Source organism: Oncorhynchus tshawytscha, linkage group LG22, assembly GCF_018296145.1.
Source record: "Oncorhynchus tshawytscha isolate Ot180627B linkage group LG22, Otsh_v2.0, whole genome shotgun sequence".
NCBI lineage: Eukaryota > Metazoa > Chordata > Actinopteri > Salmoniformes > Salmonidae > Oncorhynchus > Oncorhynchus tshawytscha.
In genome coordinates, this window is record NC_056450.1 from 1,399,326 (window position 1) to 1,416,948 (window position 17,623).

At 42.7% G+C, this 17,623-nt stretch overlaps 1 protein-coding gene across 1 annotated transcript in view; it reads right to left on the bottom strand.

Moving 5' to 3' along the window:
- LOC112221380 (chemokine-like protein TAFA-5) overlaps window positions 1–17,623 on the bottom strand; it is a 51,889-nt gene that overhangs the window by 15,505 nt on the left and 18,761 nt on the right. The window contains exon 3 of the mRNA XM_024383532.2: window positions 15,449–15,576. Within this exon, the coding sequence (XP_024239300.1) occupies window positions 15,449–15,576 (128 nt within the window). The remainder of the gene's footprint in view (window positions 1–15,448; window positions 15,577–17,623) is intronic.

Sequence of the window (17,623 nt, forward strand, 5' to 3'; positions counted from 1 at the left end):
AACCCACGAAATACCCAAAGAAGATGGCTGCCTAAATATGGTTCCCAATCAGAGACAACGATAAACACCTGCCTCTAATTGAGAACCAATCTAGGCAACCATAAACACCTAGATGGTAAACAACCCCATAAACCTACAAAACCCCTAGACAGTCAAAAAACACATACAGTACATCACCCATGTCACACCCTGACCTAACCAAAACAATAAAGAAAACAAAGAATACTCAGGTCAGGGCGTGACACCAAGAAAGTTTTCCGTAACGATGGAACGGAAAATATTGCGCTGTACAACGTGACGGTCGGGAGTAGGCTACAGCATAAGAGGATTGGAAGATTCTAAATTAATATCTAATAATATCTACATTTTCCACACTCTAATTGTAGTGTAACCAATACCAAAACAGAGATTCAGTGAAAATAAAAATCTCATTGATTTATCAAGACCAGTCTTGAGTTTGTCTCGGAGCAGAGATTGTCTCAGAGCAGCGCGAAACGGTGCTAAAATAGTTGTAGGATATTGCTTCTGACTTCGATGTGCTTATGCTTTAGCTAAAGATATTTTTTTCAATGACGGGACTCTCCGCCCCATCCACAATGTTTTTAATGCTGATCAATGACGGGGCTCTCCGCCCCATCCACAATGTTTTTAATGCTGATCAATGATGGGACTCTCCACCAATAATTACATTTAGAGGATTGGAGGTTTCTAAATTAATATCTAAGGGAAATTTTTCGTTAGGATCTGTGAGAATATCTGTGAGAATATCTGAAAATGTTGAAGGGGCTTTTATATAATTAGAAATTAATTAATAATAATAATGAATGCTTTGTTTTAAAAGTAACAATATTTTGGAGATGATTTCGTTTTCATTTAACCTAGAGTGAGCAAGAAAAAGGCCAATCTTGAACATGACATTCTCACTAATTTGTAAATAAAACCAGTTTGTTATTTAGAATTATTTATTTCTGGAGAAACCAAAAGCCACCTCATGGGTCTCCTGGTGGCGGCCAGCACAGGTATCGAACCAGCATCTGTAGTAATGCAGCTTGCGTTGCGATGCAGTGTCTTAGACCACTGCGTCACTCGGGAGGCCCAATCCACAATGTTTTTTATGCTGTTCAATTGCAATGCACTAAGTATTAAAATACAGAGAGTCGTTGGTAAGAGAGTCGTCCTGCTAATAGTCATAATGGGTTTAATAATACTGTACATGGTGTCCAGGTCAGGATAACCAAAACATTTCTTTATTAAAGACTATCAGAAAGAATGTTGGTTCTAATTTATTTTGATCCAAAGCGATGAATGAGTCATTCAACTTTATGTAGGTGCGGGGCTATATGACAGTGCCATGAACTTGATTTTATATATATATATATATATATATATATATATATATATATATATATATATATATATACAGAGGGCAAAAAAGTATTTAGTCAGCCACCAATTGTGCAAGTTCTCCCACTTAAAAAGATGATAGAGGCCTGTAATTTTCATCATAGGTACACTTCAACTATGACAGACAAAATGAGAAAAAAAATCACATTGTAGGATTTTTAATGATTTTATTTGCAAATTATGGTGGAAAATAAGTATTTGGTCAATAACAAAAGTTTACCTCAATACTTTGTTATATATCCCTTTGTTGGCAATGACAGAGGTCACGTTTTCTGTAAGTCTTCACAAGTTTTTCACACACTGTTGCTGGTATTTTGGCCCAGTCCTCCATGCAGATCTTCTCTAGAGCAGTGATGTTTTGGGGCTGTTGCTGGGCAACACGGACTTTCAACTCCCTCCAAAGATGTTCTATGGGGTTGAGATCTGGAGACTGGCTAGGCCACTCCAGGACCTTGAAATGCTTCTTACGAAGTCACTCCTTCGTTGCCCGGGCGGTGTGTTTGGGATCATTGTCATGCTGAAAGTACCCAGCCACGTTTCATCTTCAATGCCTTTGATGATGGAAGGAGGTTTTCACTCAAAATCTCACGATACATGGCCCCATTCATTCTTTCCTTTACACGGATCAGTCGTCCTGGTCCCTTTGCAGAAAAACAGCACCAAAGCATGATGTTTCCACCCCCATGCTTCACAGTAGGTATGGTGTTCTTTGGATGCAACTCAGCATTCTTTGTCCTCCAAGCACGACGAGTTGAGTTTTTACCAAAAAGTTATATTTTGGTTTCATCTGACCATATGACATTCTCCCAATCTTCTTCTGGATCATCCAAATGCTCTCTAGCAAACTTCAGGCGGGCCTGGACATGTACTGGCTTAAGCAGGGGGACACGTCTGGCACTGCAGGATTTGAGTCCCTGGCGGCGTAGTGTGTTACTGATGGTAGGCTTTGTTACTTTGGTCCCAGCTCTCTGCCGGTCATTCACTAGGTCCCCCCGTGTGGTTCTGGGATTTTTGCTCACCGTTCTTGTGATCATTTTGACCCCACGGAGTGAGATCTTGCGTGGAGCCCCAGATCGAGGGAGATTATCAGTGGTCTTGTATGTCTTCCATTTCCTAATAATTGCTCCCACAGTTGATTTCTGATTGATTTCAAACCAAGCTGCTTACCTATTGCAGATTCAGTCTTCCCAGCCTGGTGCAGGTCTACAATTTTGTTTCTGGTGTCCTTTGACAGCTTTTTGGTCTTGGCCATAGTGGAGTTTGGAGTGTGACTGTTTGAGGTTGTGGACAGGTGTCTTTTATACTGATAAAAAGTTCAAACAGGTGCCATTAATACAGGTAACGAGTGGAGGACAGAGGAGCCTCAAAAAGAAGAACAATATTTCTAAAGACCAAAACATATATTTGGCTAAATGTCTTTTTTTCTTCTCCAAATGCAGACAACGACACAAAACATGCTGCCGCCCGGGTTTGCATTGCAAAAGAGGGAATGAACTGGGTCAAGACGCCAGCAGAGGAAGTGGAACTTTATGTGGTATAATAAAGGTAAAATAAAAATAAATAAGAGATCTCCAACACCTACGGTAGGCCTACAGTGTATTAAAAAAAATGTTTTCAATTCTCTACATGTAGGTCTCCTGATTTAAACCCAATCAAACTTTTTTGGCATCAACTGAAAACATGAATCTGTAACTATGCCAAGCCTACAAGCAAAGATGAACTGGTCAAGGCCATCAAGACATTTTGGCTAGATAAATTGACGATACAACAATGCAACAAATACAGTGGCTTGCGAGAGTATTCACCCACCTTTGTCATTTTTCCTATTTTGTTGCCTTACAACCTGGAATTAAAATAGATTTTTGTGGTGTTTGTATCATTTGATTTACACAACATGCCTACCACAAACAAACAAGAAATATGACAATAAATAAATAAAACTTGAGCGTGCATATCTATTTACCTCTCCACAAAGTCAATACTTTGTAGAGCCACCTTTTGCGCTTTGAGTTTGGCAAATCTAGCCACTGTGAATTTGGCCCATTCTTCAAGGTAAACCTGCTCCAACTCCTTCAGGAAATCTTTAAGTCATACCACAGATTCTCAATTGGACTGAGGTCTGGGCTTTGACTAGGCCATTCCAAGACAATTAAATGTTTCCCCTTAAACCACTCAAGTGATGCTTTAGCAGTATGCCTAGGGTCATTGTCCTGATGGAAGGTGAACCTTCGTCCAAGTCTCAAATCTCTGGAAGACTGAAAAACAGGTTTCCCCTCAAGAATTTCCCTGTATTTAGCGCCATCCATCATTTCTTCAATTCTGACCACTTTCCCAGTCCCTTGCGATGAAAAACATCCCCACATCATGATGCTGCCAACACCATGCTTCACTGTGGGGATGATATTCTAGGGGTGATGTGAGGTGTTGGGTTTGCGCCAGACATAGCATTTTCCTTGATGGCCAAACGGCTCGAATTTAGTCTCATCTGACCAGAGTACCTTCTTCCATATGTTTGGGGAGTCTACCACATGCCTTTTGCCAAACACCAAACGTTCAGCTCTGTGGAGTGTACAGCTTAAAGTTGTCCTATGGACAGATACTCCGATCACTGCTGTAGGGCTTTGCAGCTCCTTCAGTGTTATCTTTGGTCTCTCTGTTGCCTCTCTGATTAATGCCCTCCTTTCCTGGTCTGTGAGATTTGGTGGGAGGCCCTCTCTTGGCAGATTTGTTGTGGTGCCATATTCTTTCAATTTTTTAATAATGGATTTAATGGTGCTCCGTGGATGTTCAAAGTTTTGGATATTTTTTTATAACCCAACCCTGATCTGTACTTCTCCACAACTTTGTCCTTGTCCTGTTTGGCGAGCTCCTTGGTCTTCATGGTGCCGCTTGCTTGGTGTTGCAGGTGTATATATACACTGAGATCATGAGACACTTAAATAAAGTCCACCTGTGTGCAATATAACTAATTATGTGACTTCTGAAGGTACTAGAACGTATTTAGGGGCTTCATAGCAAAGGGGGTGAATACATACGCAAGCACCACTTTTCCGTTTTAGAATTTTTTTTTAATAAGTAATTTTTAAAATTTCACTTCACCAATTTGGAGTATGTTGTGTATGTCTATCACATCAAATCCAAATAAAAATCCATTTCAATGACAGGTTGTAATACAACAAAATACTTTTGCAAGGCACTGTACGAGCCATGACCAATATGTTCAATATATATTGTCCTGCTAGAAACGTTGTTTGCAGAATTCACAGCCAGCTACGCCTAGGAAAACATGGTTAATATTATATCTGTGACAATATCTAAGGGGCTTTTATATCATTCTAAATTAATAATAATAATAATAATAGCTTTTTTTTTAACAACGATATTTTGGATATGATTTTGTTTTCAAATAATGGGAAGTGAGCAAGAAAAATACCCTTCTTGAACATGGGGTGAGACATTGTTACTAATTTGTAAATAAAGCAAGTTTGTTATTTGGAAATATTTATTTATGTTTTTAGATGGAGAGAAATCAAAAGCCTACCATCACCTCATGGGTCTCCCAGTCACAGGTATTGAACCACCATCTGTAGCAACACAGTTTGCACTGCGATGCAGTGTCTTAGACCAGCGCCTTGGGACCCAAAAGCATAATCAGTGCTCTAACTCCCCCTTGCGATGGTCTGGAGCAATGAAGTGGTGATGCAGGGTACCTTACTAAACCACAAATTACCTCTAAGTCCCGCAGCTTTATCGTAAAACTTTTAGTTGAGCAACCACTGTATATCTTTTTCATCTCTCTGTTGAAATCGCCCGGTCCGTCTACATGGGGAGTAATTCGACACAAAGTCTCTGTTTGTTTAAGTCTATGGTTGTCCATTAGACTGGATCCTTCAGATGTTCCAATGGTCATTTTATGGGATCTCCCTGGTGTCTTTGGTCAAGGTTGTAGACTGTGAATGTCTAGTCTTCACCTTCACACTGTTGGTCAAGCTGGTCTTCACATTCTCTGGTCTGGTGGAGTCTAACCATTTCCACATGTAGCCACCACTCCACGCTTTCTGGTCTAGTGGTTCAAGGTACAGCTAAGACCACTTTCCACACCGGCAGCAAGCCGGCATGTTTTGGTCAGTATTTAAATCGCAACCATTTGAACGTGTAGCCACCATTCCACATTGTCTGGTCTTATAGTTTGAAACCATTTGTCACATCCGGCTTACCGTCCGTATACTGGTCTGATGTAAATTGAGTTAGGAGTCCTTATTAAGCACTCTGGTCAAAGGGGGTGTTCCATCCTTTTGGCATAATGTCACATAATGTCTGTGCTCACGTGGGTGTGGTTACTGACTGGGTAAAACTTTACATGAAAAACAATTATCATTTCAAAGACTAAAATCACATTTCATCTTCTCACAAATAGTTTTATATTTACTCCTATATGTTTTACAACATGTAGATGTAACTCTGACATATACATTGTGAAAGCTCTTAAAGTTACATTGTTTCCGTTTTAAAGCCTTTAATGATATCACCAAACAATACATTATCTGACATGATTGCTCTTTAAGTCCCCCCGACCATTTCCCTCAGACATTCCATACTGCGAAGGGCCAGAGAGAGACTTTTTACGACCGGTCGTTAAAGTCATCAACTCGCCCAATTTTTCCCCCCTTCCTCTCTGGTGGGAGGGAGAGGGAGAGAAAGAGAAAGAGAGGGGGGGGGGCTCTCTTTGATCCTCACCCAGGAGGGAAAGACAAGACAACTGTAATTGTCAATTCTTTCATGACTAATAAATCGTACTGGTTGAATTGAGTAAATGCACTTCTAATTATTTGATTGACTTTACGTTCATAATTTAGTAGGTCTATTGGTAAATGTTATTCACACTACACAAAGCATTTATGCTTGGACTCTAACTCTGCAGCTCAGAGCTAAGGTTAACTCAATAATTTTATGCTAGGACATTGATCGCAAGATATTAGCTCTTTGTCTCTCAGCCTCTTAATAATTGCATAACATTTATCTTGGACACATATTAATCTGAGTGGTGAAAAAAGGCTCGCTACCTTGACTATACCCATCGAATACGCTTATGGGCCTATAGTATTTATTCACATAATAATGGAGTCAGATTGAGGAATGTAGTAGTTATTATTAAACATCATTTAACAAAAATCCCCCAGCCAGAAGATACTCCCATTAATAAAGGTAGCATCCATGAATGAGTTTATTAGGGATATTTGCACACATGGGAAAGGGGGAATCCAGCAACCAGTTCACAATGGGTAAGGGTACAGATATTTCTCACGCTTCTCACACTCTCCACAATACACGTTTCCCTCTCGGTCCTCTCCCTCTTTGTGCAGCCCGCTTCCTCTTTTATCCTCAAGCACGCAATGGCTTAACGATCCATCGGCAGGAAATCCATATAAGGCTTGGGGGTGGAGCCAGCGGGCTGCACGATATCTTCTTTCAATCACCCCTCATCTCTCCCTGCCGTCTGCCACAATACGTACCTACTAATTTTAACTAATTGATGTGCATCATTCCATACTTAGTAGGGAGCACAATCCAGACCATTGCCGAGAGAAATGAGGTGTATAGAAGATACCCTACACATGGAATCGAGAGCAATGTAACATTCTGAACGTTACACCCCAACAGAACACAGGTCTTTTTTTTTTTACACCAGACAACGGTTTGTGGAAAAGAAAACAGAGCTGTGTAAAACAAAAATGTCAGTTGAAAAAGTAGTCAATGACAGAAGTTGAAATGCGAAGCGGGCTAAAAGTGCGCTAAGTGACAGGGGAAAGGACTGTGTTCAGACAGGGGCTCTGACAAGAACAAGAGAGGGGTAACATACACCGAGGAGAAAATAAAAGGAAAACATAGATGAATTAATAGAGTGGGGCAGCACCAGAGGAGTAGTTATACCTACAAGGGGCTGTGCCCAGGGACATAAAGTCATGAAATTCACTAGCTCTTAATATGGAGCTAAAAACATAAAGGCCATTGGAATGTCAAAGAGAAGAGGGAACAAATAGGGGAATCATATTGAAATTATTTCAGCAGTCAGCTTTCATTCTTTCGTTTTAAGTCATCTTTCTTTCTACATCTATTTCCATCTATAGCATACTGTTTCATACTTTCCATCTATCCATACTGTTTCATACCTACCAAACCTATCCTTCTTTCCTTGTTAACACACAGTATTCCTCTGCTCTCTGTGTGCTCATTTAAGCATACTTTTTATATATATATATATATATAATGAAATAGTTTGTTACTCCTTATACAACTGGGGGGGGGGGTCAATACATTACAATCAATTACATCCTGCATGAAAACCAAAGGGAAATCCAGGGTCTTTTTCCTTCCTTTGAGCACTGGGCTCAAAGTCTGTCTCCTCCAACATTGAGCAGGGGATATCAAAATAACTTTGGGCATTAAGAACTTAGGCATGCTGGTTTGCATAGTCAGTGACAGTAAAACATATTTTACAAGATGCCGTTATCAATACTTCAGTATTTTAGTTGGTCAGATTAACTGATCGAAGGCTGAAATTCAAACGCAATGCTTGTCAATGCATAGGCTTGTAAAAATAGGGCTGGTTTTGCGGACCAAGATGAAGTCAACTGCTGGACAAAAAAAACATACTCAATGGAGATTCTTCATTGAAAGTGCTTTTTAGTCCAGGGTCCAGAAAATGGGTCCTACAATCATTTTATGTTGGCTAACAACTTGGAGGGAGAGGGAACAGTTGGCAGAAAGCCATCAGGGCAGCAGGGGAAACATTTTTGAATTGTAATACAATTATTTATGACCCATTGAGTCGTCCTGTGTGTCCTGTTCTGTTTATAGAGCGCTAAGGATTTCAGCCAAAATGCATGATTCAGATTCAGAATGTCCTCAAAGAGGCAATTCATCTTGCAGCAGTCATACAACATATAACATCTAAAACTGTACAATGAATAGCAGAGGATATTTACAAACAAATCAGCAGGGTAAAGTGCAATTTCAGAGTGCAAGTGCTAAGCGCAATTAGTCCAACATTTGTTAAGTTGCAGAATTGAATTCGGAATAAAATAGAACTTGGTCCTATTATTTTTAACCTCAGGTAGTCTGTACCTGTGTCCAGGGGGAAGGAGCTGGAATTTAGGGTGGAGTGGACGGGAAGAGTTAACCGCTACTTTATTTGCCTCATGTAGGGCTCTGCCCAGGTAGAGAGGTGACCGTTCTTGCTGTTGCTGCCAGATGATTTTTCCGCAAGACTTGACTATCTTGCCCAACCTATTTTTCTGTGCAACGTTGATGTTCCCAAACCAGCAGGTCAAGCAGTAGGACAGAATGATCTCAATGAAGGATTTATAAAAGACAACCATTAGATCAACATTAAAAAGTGTCGTTTCCGTAGGAAATACAGTCTCTGTTGGCCTTTCTTAAAAATAGCGTCAGAACACTGATCCCAGGATAGGTTGTTGTCGATGACTAGTCCAAGGAATTTGTACTCCTCCACTATTTCAAGGCGCTCACCTTTTACGGGCTCACCTTTTATGACTGCAGCTTCCACTAGCCCTTGCAACATCATGAAACACATTTCAAATCAAATCAAATTTGATTTATCACGTGCATCAAAATAAACAAGAGTAGACCTTAGTGAAATGCTACCTCACAAGCCCTTAACCAACAATGCAGTTTTAAGAAAAAAAGTATATATTCAATAATTAAGGAGCAACGATAAAATAACAGTCGATTAGCTTTATACAGGGAGTTCCAGTACAGAGTCAATGTGTGGGGGCACCGGTACGTTGTGGTAATATATACAGTAACAGTCAAAAGTTTGGGAACAGTTACTCATTACTCAACTCAACGAAAAAAGACATCCCTTTTTCAGGACCCTGTCTTTCAAAGATAATTAGTAAAAATCCAAATAACTTCACGGTTCTTCATTGTAAAGTGTTGAAACACTGTTTCCCATGCTTGTTCAATGAACCATAAACAATTAATGAACATGCACCTGTGGAACGGTCGTTAAGACACTAACAGCTTACAGACGGTAGGCAATTAAGGTCACAGTTATGAAAACTTAGGACACTAAAGAGGCCTTTCTACTGACTCTGAAAACACCAAAAGAAAGATGTCCAGGGTCCCTGCTCATCTGCATGAACATGCCTTAGGCATGCTGCATGGGGCATGAGGACTGCAGATGTGGCCAGGGAAATAAAATGCAATGTCCGTACTGTGACACTTCTGATCATCCTCGCAGTGGCAGACCACGTGTAACAACACTTGCAGAGGATTGGTACATCTGAACACCTGTGGGACAGGTACAGCATGGCAACAACTGCCCGAGTTACACCAGGAACGCACAATCCCACCATCAGTGCTCAGACTGTCCGCAATAGGCTGAGAAAGGATAGACTGAGGGCTTGTAGGCCTGTTGTAAGGCAGGTCCTCACCAGGCATCACCGGCAACAACATCGCCAATGGGCACAAACCCACTGTTGCTGGACCAGACAGGACTGGAAAAAAGTGCTATTCACTAATGAGTCGCGGTTTTGTCTCACCAGGGGTGATGGTCAGATTCGCGTTTATCGTCAAAGGAATGAATGTTAAGCCGAGGCCTGTACTCTGGAGCGGGATTGATTTGGAGGTGGAGGGTCCGTCATGGTTTGCAGGCAATCTCAACGCTGTGCGTTACAGGGAAGACATCCTCCTCCCTCATGTGGTACCCTTCCTGCAGGTTCATCCTGACATGACCCTCCAGCATGACAATGCCACCAGCCATACTGCTCATTCTGTGTGTGATTTTCTGCAAGACAGGAATGTCAGTGTTCTGCCATGGCCAGCGAAGAGCCCGGATCTCAATCCCATTGAGCACGTCTGGGACCTGTTGGATCTGAGGGTGAGTGCTAGGGCCATTCCACACAGAAATGTTCGGGAACTTGCAGGTGCCTTGGTGGAAGAGTGGGGTAACATCTCACAGCAAGAACTGGCAAACCTGGTGAAGCCCATGAGGAGGAGATACACTGCAGTACTTAATGCAACTGGTGGTCACACCAGATACTGACTGTTACGTTTACTTTTGACCCACCCTTTGTTAAGGGACACATTATTCAATTTATGTTAGTCACATGTCTGTGGAACTTGTTCAGTTTATGTCTCAGTTGTTGTATCTTATGTTCACACAAATATTTACACGTTACGTTTTCTGAAAATAAACGCAGTTGACAGTGAGAGGACGTTTCTTTTTTTGCCGAGTTTACATGATTCCATATGTATTATTTAATAGTTTAGATAGTTTATTATTCTATGTAGAAAATAGTCAAAAATAAAGAAAAACCCTTGAATGAGTAGGTGTGTCTGTAGCTGTAGAACATTTTGAGGATCTGAGGATCCATGCCAAACCTTTTCAGTCTCCTGAGGGGCAAAAGGCATTGTCGTGCCCTCTTCACGACTCTTGGTGTGTTTGGACCATGATAGTTTGTTGGTGATGTGGACACCAAGGAACTTGACGTTCCCAACCTGCTTCTCTACAGCCTCGATGAGAATGGGGGCGTGCTCGGTCCTCCTTTTTCCTTTGTCTTGATCACGTTGAGGGAGAGGTTGTTAGCCTGGCACCACACTGCCAGGTCTCTGACCTCTCTATAGGCTGTCTCGTTGTTGTTGGAGATCAGGCCTACCACAGTTGTGTCGTCGGCAAACTTAATGATGGTGTTGGAGTCGTGCCTGGCCATGCAGTCATGGGTGAACAGGGAGTACAGGAGTTGTATGAGCACACACCGCTGAGGGGCCCCTGTGTTGAGGATCTGCATGACAGATGTGTTGTTACCTACTCTTACCACCTGGGGCCACCCATCAGGAAGTCCAGGATTCAGTTGCAGAGGGAGGTGTTTAGTCCCAGGGTCCTTAGCTTAGTAACGAGCTTCATGGGCACTATGGTGTTAAATGCTGAGCTGTCATCAATGAATAGTATTCTCACGTAGGTGTTCCTTTTGTCCAGGTGGGAAAGGGCAGTGTGGAGTGCAATAGAGACTGTATCATCTGTGGATCTGTTGAGGCGGTACACAAATTGGAGTGGGACTAGGGTTTCTGAGATAATGGTGAGCCTTGACCAATCTTTCAAAGCACTTCATGGCTATAGACGTGAGTGCTACGGGTCGGTAGTCATTTCGGCAGGTTACCTTGTGGAATAAAGGTGGAATAGTTGAAGTAATTGGTGAACCAGGCGTGGCAATCATTTGAGAAACCAAGGCTGTTGAGTCTGCAGATAAGAATGTGGTGATTGACAGAGTCGAAAGCATTGGCCAGGTCGATGAATACGGCTGCATAGTAATGTCTCTTATCGATGGCGGATATGATATCGTTTAGGACCTTGAGAGTGGCCGAGGTGCACCCATGACCAGCTCTGAAACCAGATTGCATAGCAGAGAAGGTACGGTGGGATTCGAAATGGTCGGTAATCTGTTTGTTAACTTGGCTTTCGAAGACCTTAGAAAGGAAGGGTAGGATAGATATAGGTCTATAACAGTTTGGGTCTAGAGTGTCTCCCCTTTGAAGAGGGGGATGACCGCGGCAGCTTTCCAATCTTTGGGAATCTCAGACGATACGAAAGAGAAGTTGAACAGGCTAGTAATAGGAGTTGCAACAATTTCGGAAGATCATTTTAGAAAGAGAGGGTCCAGATTGTCTAGCCCGGCAGATTTGTAGGGGTCCTTATTTCGCACTTCTTTAAGAACATCAGCTATCTGGATTTGGGTGAAGGAGAAATGGGGAGGCTTGGGCGAGTTGCTTTGGGGGGGTGCAGGGTTGTTGTTTGGGGTAGGGATAGCCAGGTGGAAAGCATGGCCAGCCGTAGAAAAATGTTTCTTGAAATTCTCAATTATATTGGATTTATCGGTGGTGACAGTGTTTCCTAGCCTCAGTGCAGCTGGGAGCAGGTGCTCTTATTCTCCATGGACTTTACGGAGTTCCAGGACAATTTTGAGTTTGTGCTACAGGATGAACATTTCTGCTTGAAAAAGCTAGTCTTAGCTTTCCCAACTGCCTGTGTAAATTGGTTCCTAACTTCCCTGAAAAGTTGCATATCACGGGGGCTATTCGATGCTAGTGCAGCACGCCACAGCGGGTTTTTGTGATGGTCGAGGGCAGTCAAGTCTGTAGACAACCAAGTGCTATATCTGTTCCTGGTTCTACATTTTTGGAATGGGGCATGCTTATTTAATATGGTGATGAAGAAAGACATTTCTAAAGAATAACCAGGCATCCTCTAATGACGGGATGAGGTCAATATCCTTCCAGGAAACCCGGGCCAGGTCGGTTAGAAAGGCCTGCTCGCTGAAGTGTTTCAGGGAGCGTTTGATAGTGATGAGGGTCCGCAGACCCACCGCAGACCCATTACGGATGCAGGCAATGAGGCAGTGATCGCTGAGATCTTGATTGACAACAACAGAGGTGTATTTGGAGGGCAAGTTGGTTAGAATGATATCTATGAGGGTGCCCGTGTTTATGGATTTGGGGTTGTACCTGATGGGTTCATTGATCATTTGTTTGAGATTGAGCTAAGATTGTAGGATGGCCGGGGTGTTAAGCATGTCCCAGTTTAGGTCACCTAGCAGCACGAGCTCTGAAGATAGATGGGGGGCAATCAAATCACATATGGTGTCTAGGGCACAGCTGGGGGCAGAGGGTGGTCTATAGCAAGCGGCAATGGTGAGAGACTTGTTTCTGGAAAGGTGGATTTTTAAAAGTAGAAGCTCGAATTGTTTGGGTACAGACTTGGATAGTATGACAGAACTCTGCAGGCTATCTCTGCAGTAGATTACAACACCACCCGCTTTTGTCGGAAGATGTTGTAGTTAGGGATGGAAACTTCAGGGTTTTTGGTGGTCTTCCTAAGCCAGGATTTAGACATGACTAGGACATCCGGGTTGGCAGAGTGTGCTAAAGCAGTGAATAAATTAAACGTAGGGTTGAGGCTTCTAATGTTAACATGCATGAAACCAAGGCTTTTACGGTTACAGAAGTCAAGAAATGAGAGCACCTGGGGAGTAGGGGTGGAGCTAGTCACTGCAGGGCCTGGATTAACCTCTACATCACCAGAGAAACATAGGAGGAGTAGGATAAGTGTACGGCTAAAGGCTAACAGAACTGGTCGTCTAGTATGTTCGGAACAGAGAGTAAAAGGAGCAGGTTTCTGGGCACGATAGAATAAGTTCAAGGCATAATGTACAGACAAAGGTATGGTAGGATGTGAGTACATTAGAGGTAAACCTAGGCATTGAGTAATGATGAGAGAGATATTGTCTCTAGAGACATTTAAACCAGGTGATGTCACCATATATGTGGAAGGTGGAACTAAATGGTTGGTTAAGGCAAATTGAGCAGGGCTAGAGGCTCTACAGTGAAATAAGACCATAATCACTAACCAGGACCGTAATGGACAAGGCATATTAATATTAGGGAGAGGCATGCATAGCCAAGTGATCATAGGGGTCCAGTGAGTGGTTGGGCTGGCTGAAGACATGGCGATTCAGACAGCTAGCAGACCGGGGCTAGCAAGCTAGCAGAAGGGCCTTAGAAGGACGTCGAGAAGGATGAAAGTCTGTTTTAGCCTCCGCGTGTGGTGACATCGATAGACCAGTTGTGATGGATTAGTAGAGTTCCGAGTAGCAGAGGGGTCCAGGTCCAATTGGCAAAATAGGTATAGTGGCCCAAGAAATTGGCTGATGGATCTATTCAGCTAACAGTCCAATATGCTCTCGACAGCTAGCGGGCCTCGGCGAGCAGCTAGCGGGCCGTGGATAGCAGATGGGCATTCAGGGGACGTCGCTGCATAGGGGCCAGTTCAGTACCCCCTCGAGCAGGTTACGTCGTTAATCCAGTCATGAAGGATCGGCGGTGTTCCGTGCCTCATACCGGCAGTATAAGGGGTCCGGGTATTGTAGCCCAGGAGTGGCTGTTGGGCCTCTTCAGCTAGCCGGGAGAATGGGCCTAGCATGGGTTAGCTCCAGGCTAATTGGTGCTTGCTTCGAGACAGTCACTCAGATTGCAGCTAGCTAGCTGTAATGATCCGGTGAAAAGGTTCAGAGCTTGCGGTGGGAATCTGGGGATATGGAGAGAAAATAGGTCTGGTACGCTCTGGTTTGAGTCGCGTTGTACAAACTGGTGAGAGCTTTCTGAGCTAAAGGTTAGCTGATGACCGCTAGCAGTGGTTAGCTGACTACTAGCTAGTAGCTAGTTAGCTGGCTAGCTTCTGTTGGGGGATTCCAGTTCCGAGGTAAATAAAAATACTTTAGAAAAAACAGGTCCACACCACATTAGGTGAGGTGGGTTGCAGGAGAGTATTTTGAAGTTGAGGTTTAGAAAAATATAAAAAAGATATGCGAAGAAAAACATAAAAAGATATATACATGGGACACGACAAGACGAAGGACAAAGACGTCTGACTGCTATGCCATCTTGGATGTTTTTGGGACGTCTTCTACGGTGGATCGCTAAAATATCCAAATGATTATGATTATGGCCACATTATACCAAAGACTACGGTTTATACATTTGGGAAACAAGCTCATGTTATCAGTATAGCCTGTTATCGTCTGGACTAGTTGAAATATCTTCACACAGAAAACGTCTTTTTTTATTACAGGGGGCAGAAAAAATGTGTCCCATCCAAATCGTCCTCTGGAATAACAGACATTCTGGGGCAATAAATAGGCTACATAACCAACTAGTCCCGTGCGAATAGGGAATAGGCAGTAAAATGATACACCAAATGTAGGCAAAATTTGGACTTGGGAACAGGAGAAATATGATTTATTTATTTATTTATGCATGCACATTCACACACTCCCTTTCTCTGTCTCTCACTTATTGTATCATAATTGTGTATCAAAGTTATTTACAACCAATGATAACAGAACAGTTACAGATCCACATTATTCAAAATCCATGTAAATTCCCCTATCTCCATTCCTGTTACAACGCTAATGGCAGTTGCATGTTTCAATGTGTACTCCATACATGACTCTGTAAGGCTACGTCTTACCGTGACTGTCTTGATGTGGCCACTACCTTTGGTACAGGTCCAACCAGAGCGGTTGAAGAGGAGGCCACACATCTCTCCCTCCAAGCAGGGTGCCATCTCACACCACTGTCTACTCCTTACGATACGCACTAAGGAGACAGAGAGAAGGGAGAGAGAGAGAGAGAGAGAGACAGCGAGACAGGGAGAGAGAGGGTGGGACCAAGAGTTAGAACCAAGCTCAATTGACCTACTGTATATCAACGTTTAAATTCACACTTTAGTGCATTTTAACAGTAATAAAAACCAGAGAGCAAGGAGAGTATGAGAGAGTGAAGAGAGAGAGAGATGATAGACATCTAGATAGAGAAATATGTAGAGAGAGGAGAGAGTGAAGGAAGTATTTCACAATCAGGGGTTCTTGATTAGATCCTTTGAATGTCATCAGTCTAGATGTAATGTAATGATGGCCACTCTTGTGCTCGCCGTATAATCTGTCCGGAAAACAATGAATTAGCATTAGTCTTTGTTGACGCTAATTAACACTGATTGTTCCTCACACTGGGTGTGTGTGTCTGTGTGTGTGTATGTTTGTGTGTGTTCAAGTCTGTTCAAAGATAAATCGGTCCTCTCAGGACCTGGCATGAACTATTGTTCCTTTCGGTTTACCAAAAGGTCCTTCTGACTTTATGATGGTGGGCAAATTCAAAGAGAGGGACTACAGTGGCAAATGTCCCCCATGAGAGTGAATGAGTTTGTGTCCCTAGTGATTGTGACATGATGTCAGTAAAGTAAACCCATTGTCCATGTTTTCAATAATTGGGTGTGTCAGGTTGGCCCTTTGAGCTGGATACTGCTGTCCTGTATAGATCTGTTATTCCATGGGACTTAGCATGGTCGTGCACACACGTCAGTATGCACACCAGCACACACACAGAACAACGGCTGACTGAACACCAACTGTTTTCCAATATCATATTAGAAATGGAAAAGGGTAAAAAAAGGGATTGAAAGACCACATAGACCTAGCTTTAATGACAAAAGCATTCGAAATTCCCTTTCGCTTACTGCTCAATTCCTTCATCTGCTGAAAAAGTCCAGCTATCCAGCCTGACAATTCAATTTCCCTCTGCGAATTGGATTGTCAGCACGACCCATCAGACATTACAAAGCATAGATTGATCAGTCATTCATAAACGTAGATGTGATTATATTATGTGACAGCCAAATCCAACTGCTGAAGGGCTAAAAAAGTGTGCATCAGAGGGACCAACAGAGCGCTATAGCAAAGCCTGGCTGGAAGATGGACTGAATCAGCTGGGTCGTGTCCAATAGGAAAAAAACGTTATTAAACAGAGTGAAACGGGGTGGTGCTACGGTCATTTTATTTTTCCATTTAAAACGTTTTCGAACTTTGTGTCCTTTTGAATATCACCCGGGGTAAAGTAGTCACATAGGGAGAGCTGTGACACCTGTCATCATGGCCCCCCACCCAGACTGCATTTAACTGTCATAAATGCCATTATAGAGGCCATTTCTTTAGTAGGTGACATCAGAGGTCACCATGTGGGAGAAGTCAAGATGAAATTTCAAGTTTTAATGTCACAGGCACAAGTACAGTGAGGTGGGGGGGAGCAGGAGAAAATGATAGAAAGAGAATCTGAATAACCATCAAACCATGAAGTCCTCTACATTTCCATTTACCTCCACAATTATATTTACAGGCAAAGTTCCCAAACCCACTACGGTAACACAAGTAATGATCAGTTCCATTTGCGCTGTGGTAGGTATTTCCTTTAGACAGCACCACCCTTCACTACAACTCTATGCTGTAATTCCATTAAGCGATGTAACTACAAAGTTAACTTCCCACAAAACAGGTGGGGGAAAAGGGTACCTAAGTATGGTTCTCAATCAGAGACAACGATAGACAGCTGTCCCTAATTGAGAACCATACCAGGCCAAGACATAGAAATACAAAACATAGAAAAAAGGACATAGAATGTATTTGTACCGAACTGTCCGGTACAGGGACTTTGGTTCTGTCACGACTCCGACCGAAGGTGGCTCCTCTTCCCGTTCGGGTGGCGCCCGGCGTTCGTCGTCGCCGGCCTACTAGCTGCCACTGATTCTTTTCTCCCCCTCCTTATGTGTTTATTGATAACACATGTTTTGAGTTGGTTGTAATTAGTTGGGCTT